This window comes from Mizuhopecten yessoensis, unplaced genomic scaffold, assembly GCF_002113885.1.
Source record: "Mizuhopecten yessoensis strain PY_sf001 unplaced genomic scaffold, ASM211388v2 scaffold716337, whole genome shotgun sequence".
Classification (NCBI taxonomy): Eukaryota; Metazoa; Mollusca; class Bivalvia; order Pectinida; family Pectinidae; genus Mizuhopecten; species Mizuhopecten yessoensis.
In genome coordinates, this window is record NW_018480066.1 from 689,763 (window position 1) to 695,989 (window position 6,227).

Genomic DNA, 6,227 nt, shown 5'->3' on the forward strand with positions numbered 1-6,227 from the left:
GTTGTGTATATTATTTCGAGTTGTAGAAATATTTGTTGTAGTTATATTCGTGAATCCATAGCAACGACAAAAACAACAAAAGTTTATACACAACCAACATTTTAGCTATACAGTAATGTGTTTGTTGCAAGGGATATTCAGCATTTTATAGCCCCAGTAAAACCAGACTGTCAGTATATAAGACAACGAGGAAGGAAGTCTTAAAATCTAGTCTGCTATATCTTCCAGGGTGTTGGACCCCAGTGGGGGTTCATGTGGGTCCAACATTTTGTTGGACACCTAATGTACCCATATATACATGTGTTCTTAGTTATGATTCTTCTCTGCCTAAACATTCCCCATCCACACACAAAGCCTTTAGGAGAACAATGTACAGGAGAGGGAGGATATCACCTACTCTGACATGGGTGATATACCAGTATAGCAGCATGTTAGTATAGCCACAGAGGTAAAGGAATCAGATGTTGTTTTTAACAGATTGAGGATTTGAGGATGAGTATGTCCCGGATGGAGAAGGAACACAACCGGAGGGAGGACATGCTGAGACAGGAAATCTCGGACCTTCAGATGGTAGGTATTTACTTACTGGTGGCTCGGACCTTCAGATGGTAGGTATTTACTTACTGGTGGCTCGGACCTTCAGATGGTAGGTATTTACTTACTGGTGGCTCGGACCTTCAGATGGTAGGTATTTACTTACTGGTGGAATCGAAAATTGGGTTCAGAGGAGAAGGTAGAATACCAAAATAATGTTAAGATAACTTAAAGGGGCTGGTCGGGGAAAAAATGTCATATTTGCTAAAATGTCACACACATGTTTAAAATACCTTCTTATGAAATATACCGATACAAATTTTGCTGAAATTCACTCCCTCAGAGTAAAAATTATAATTATATTAAAGAAATCCTAAATCGTCACCTGACAGTCTAAAACTCTCAATTGACTCAGATCAGTGATGTGATTTTACCGCACACGCGTCATCAACAAGGCCAAATGTAAACATCGCGGCAAAAGAAATAGATGCCTGCAAAAGTCATGACAGGCACGAGGTATCAATACCGTTATATATAAAAGAAATTGATTGACTATAAACATACTTTGATTTATATGCTTTTAATTTGATTTGTATGTTTGAAACTATTGTAATAATTTGTTAGATTTTGTTCTGATTAGGGGTAATAAAGTGTTTATAAATTCAGCATTTACAAGAGGATGAGGCCAGAAATCAAGACCTGACACACAGCGTAACATCAGGTATGTACCAGGTAGATGGAATGAGTCCTACATATTAGTTCTAGAATCTCTTTTACTTATCATGTGACATCTATTTGATGCTTATCCATGTGAAGAGTCATTTATGAATTCATATATTCCACGAATGTACCTTGTAAAAGGGAACATGAGTTTAAAGTGACATCTATTGACGTCAGTGATAGCTTACTTGCAGAATGTAATCGGTCAATAAGGTTATCATAGTCTTGTTTAGTTTAAATTAACGTAAAATCCATCATCACCTATCCCAACAAATTAATGATATGTGAATATTTCATGTGTATCACTGGTTTCGTTGACAGCCACACGACCCCTGCTGAGACAGATTGAGAATCTCCAGAGTACATATGCTGCCCAGTCTACATCCTGGGAGAAGCTGGAGAAAACTCTCACGGACAGGATAGGTGATCCTCTACTGTTACATAACTCTTGGAGTGGAACCTAGTACTGGGTTATTCCAGAAATATAATATTCTTTAAAACTGTTAATGGTAATATGAAATATATCCACGTTATTACACAGACGAGCATTTTTGTATGCAGATGTCGACTCATCAGAGTTAAAAGTAAACAGATTGAAACTGTACAAATATCATTCTACAACAACATTGACAAGTAACAATTGTCCACTATAGAAATGGTTAAAGTTGTTCTGTTTACAGTCGACACTCAGAGCCAGCTGGCCATTGCTGTTGAAAAGGAGCGGTCAGCCAATGAGAATGTGATTGACCTCACGTCCAATGTGACTGCCCTGGAATCTCAGAATTGTCGTCTGCGTCAGGAGAAGTCACAACACATTGCTCAGCTAGAGATGCTAAAGACACGCGTTGAGGTATTGGAGGATGCCAAAAATAGGTAAGTTAAAAGACATGTGACCTATTGTAGGTTGACTGGTGTACTGAAGTGTGAAAAAAGGTAAAAATAATATTTCATAATATTAGGACCAAATGTCAAGTGGCAAGATCATTACACATGGAATATTCAGAAAAAGCGTTTTTCTCCTGCCCACACAACTCCAACAACCCAGGTGGAGAATAAATTGCCTGTGGTGGATGTTGCGGTATCTGTGCTGTGCTGTAGCATTCAAGTGAGGTAGCACTATAAATGATGCCGTTGGAAGCATAGTCCCACTACAAACAGAACACAATACATCTCCAGCACCCACGCAGGCATACACACATATAAAGCCAGGTGGTATAGGACAAGTATTTAGCACCTGATAAGGCAGCTCCTGCAAATTCCACAAACTTGTATTGATTAATGTATTTAATAATTGTAATGATTGTATAAATTGTATATCTATGAACTATAAAGCACTTTAGAGTGGCTTGTTCTAGCTAGATAGGGCACTATATCAAACGTTGTATATTTATTTATTTATATATTATTATTATTAAACTCCTTCAAATTTCCTCTCTTTGATTTACGACAACGAAATTTCATATTCCTTGATCAGAATATTTTTGCCTGTACATGTGTACTAGTGATTTTGAACAGACATGATGATAAATGATGACTTTGTTGAGGGTTATCGGTGCTAGAACGGCAGATTTTATGTTTAGTGGTTTATAATTTTGGCTATTTCTTTACAATACGTTCATATTTCAGTGAAACTGCTCAAATTGAAATAGTGAAACACCAGATGTCTCAGGAATTATCAGAAGTCAAAAAGGAGAAGATGTTTCTGGAGACACAGCTGGACATGGAGAGGACTAAGTTGGACCAGGAGAAGAAGAAGATGGCCATAGCTCAAGATCAGATAGCCCAGCTTGTAAGTACACCATGAAACAGCAGGCCAAATTGGTAGAGTGCCCATCTCGAGTTCAGAGTGTCCTGAGTTCGAATCCTGGTCTTGCCATGCACTTTTCCACTCCCATTACACAATTGGTGAGCTTGCCAACCCTTGGTTTATGTACTAGGTGAATACTTGTCAAGGGGATACCCAAACCTGAGTTGTAAATAGTTGTAACTTCAGAGAAAAACGGAGGGAGGAATGGAGATGAACTAGACATTGTCAATTTCAGTGACCAGGTAGCTGAACTGGTAGAGTGTCCGTCTAGAGTTAGGAGGGTCCCTGGTTCAAATTCCGGTCTGGCCATGCATTTTTCCAAAGGTATACTCACCTGTATTTTGATTTTAAGGTAAAATAACCTGTATTTAGGTAAAAGATAAAGTTTCTTGTATTTTGACTAGGAGCGGGAAATCCAGAGGCCACACTCTCGTGGATCAATGTCTCCCCAGAACCTCCAGCGGATGGACAGCATGTCAAGCTTTGGTGAACCGTCCGCTCTCAACACGTCCTTTACCCAGGTCTGTTAAATGTTTGTTGTCTTTATTGATAATTGTCTAAATAAATATATACATGCTTAGTACAGTAAAAACATGTTTATAACATATACCAAGAGACCTACAAAATGAGTCCTCTTCAGTAAAACATGTTTATAACATACCAAGAGACCTACAAAATGAGTCCTCTTCAGTAAAACATGTTTATAACATATCAAGAGACCTACAAAACGAGTCCTCTTCAGTAAAAAATGTTTATAACATACCAAGAGACCTACAAAATGAGTCCTCTTCAGTAAAACATGTTTAAAATGAACCACAGGGGACTAATAAGTTCTCTTTAGTAAAACATGTTTATAACAAACCCAAAGGACCTAAACAATTAGTTCTCTACAGTGAAACATGATATACTGGTAACATTAAATAGTTACCAAAGAATAAGCCCTTTATTGTAAAAATAATAATAATGATAAACCACAGGACCTATGAAATTGATTTATTATAAGCATTATTTGTATAAAATCAATGTCCAATAATATGATTTGGTTAAAGCAAGAATCTACAATAAGCATAGTAGAACTTAACTTGTTAACTTCTGGTCTTTGTTTAACAGAGACATTGCCGGTAGAATCACTTTGTCCGTCTACATATACCTTTCTAGAAGATAACTCCAGTTTTGATAGGCTGATTGGTACCAATCGTCTGATGTTTGTTCATAGTCATTGAAGAGAGACCCCTGTTATTTTTGTGTGGTTGGGAGTTTATGTCAAGGTCGCTGTTACTAAGTAGAAGAAAAATGTTAAAGAAATAACTTTCAAACACAACGTGTTGATGACCCCTATTCCTGAGGGTATGAAGTTAAGATAAATGTCACTACAACAAGAAATGAAAAAAAATCACCCATTAAATTTCTTCTTTAGGTGAGTTGATGAGGTGGATTAGGAGTAGACCTGAGTTTGACAGTGGGTAGAACCCATTCATACATACCGATTGGTTAATGGATTCAACACACCTGCGATCTACTCTCTCCTGTCTGTTTGAATACTGAATCTTTTATGCGAGAGACTTATAATTAAAAAAGCATCATGTGTCAGTTGACTATGTGTGTCGAGTCATAGTGTGAACTTTCGTGTCAGTTGACTATGTGTGTCGAGTCATAGTGTGAACTTTAGTGTCAGTTGACTATGTGTGTCGAGTCATAGTGTGAACTTTAGTATCAAGGATGACCCAGAGTTTAGGTGGACTTTCTAGAATGATGTTGAGATTGGATCGATTTTGTTTTCAGGAAAAAATTGCCTTTGAAACTAGTGTTTCTGTGATGTTTTTGAAGATTGTGTTGACTTTGTTATCTTGAATTTGTGTTACTAGGATGACCTTGAAAGGAACTTCCTGTTGTCCCCTGGGAGTAGTGGACTTGGAAGTCTGACAAAGTCCAGTCTGTATGAGAACATCAGACATAGTGGTGCTGCCAATCTACTGGAGAATCTACAGTCACAGCTAAAACTCCGGGAAGGGGAGATCACTCAGTTACAGGTACGTTCCATAGATTTGTAGAGGTTTGTGAGGACCTGGAAATGACCTTGTAATCTAGACACTCTGTGTAAAATTTAACTTTCAAAGTCAAATTATTGACAAGTTTTCAATACTCTGTAAAATATTTTCAAAATTGATAAAATTCAGTGACAAAAGCATGTTTGAAATTATGCCAGGCTTTCACTCAGGATGCTATGCAGAATGTTGCTCAATAAGAAATGCATCGACATATAATAATACACTGCAGTACTTGTCAAAAACGTGTGTATTACTGAGAAAACATTCAGATGGATTTTGTAACGTTGTTTTCCAGAGTGAAATCCAACAACTTGAGAGGACTAGGGAATCCATGGCTCGAGAGCTTGTCAATCTGACCAATCAGAATGAAGATCTCAAGAGTCAGGTGGAGTCATTACCAGTGATTAAGAACCAAATGCAGGTGTGTACAACACCCGAACGAGGTGTTTTCTGTTATTTTTTATTTCATTGTTGAATAATGTCAAGCTTTGTCATATCAGTGGAGTTTACCTCCATATTCATCAAGAACAGTGTTTAATTGAAATAACCTCCCATGTATTTGTTATCACCAGGATCTAAACCAGAGATACAATGCCATGCTACAGATGTACGGTGAGAAGGTGGAGGAAGCCGAGGAGCTTAAGATGGATCTCCATGATGTCAAAGAGATGTACAAAACTCAGGTAAAATCTTAGTTGTGTAATTTGATGTCAAAGAGATGTACAAAACTCAGGGAAAATCTTAATTGTGTAATTTGATTTCAAAGAGATGTACAAAACCCAGGTAAAATCTTAGTTGTTTAATTTGATGTCAAAGAGATGCACAAAACTCAGGTAAAATATTACTGTGTAATTTGATGTCAAAGAGATGTACAAAACTCAGGTAAAATCTTACTGTGTAATTTGATGTCAAGGAAATTTACAAGACTGTGGTTAAATTCTTACTAGTGTGATGTCAAGGAGATGTACAAAACTCAGATAAAAATCTTTATATGTAATTTGATGTCAGGAGGTGTACATAACTCAAATAAAACTCATTCAAAATATACTTACACAATTGACCAATTTCAAAATCATCATCTAATGAGTTACTTGAACATGTAGTGGCGGGCGGGCGGG

General features: G+C 37.2%; 1 protein-coding gene across 10 annotated transcripts in view; it reads left to right on the top strand.

Annotated features, from left to right (window-relative positions):
• LOC110443277 (TATA element modulatory factor-like) overlaps positions 1-6,227 on the top strand; it is a 33,980-nt gene that overhangs the window by 26,594 nt on the left and 1,159 nt on the right. For all 10 annotated transcript variants that reach the window (XM_021487402.1, XM_021487407.1, XM_021487408.1 and 7 more), the window contains 9 exons: positions 478-570; positions 1,201-1,255; positions 1,576-1,677; positions 1,935-2,127; positions 2,881-3,043; positions 3,466-3,582; positions 4,927-5,091; positions 5,405-5,530; positions 5,682-5,792. In XM_021487402.1, the coding sequence (XP_021343077.1) occupies positions 478-570; positions 1,201-1,255; positions 1,576-1,677; positions 1,935-2,127; positions 2,881-3,043; positions 3,466-3,582; positions 4,927-5,091; positions 5,405-5,530; positions 5,682-5,792 (1,125 nt within the window). The remainder of the gene's footprint in view (positions 1-477; positions 571-1,200; positions 1,256-1,575; positions 1,678-1,934; positions 2,128-2,880; positions 3,044-3,465; positions 3,583-4,926; positions 5,092-5,404; positions 5,531-5,681; positions 5,793-6,227) is intronic.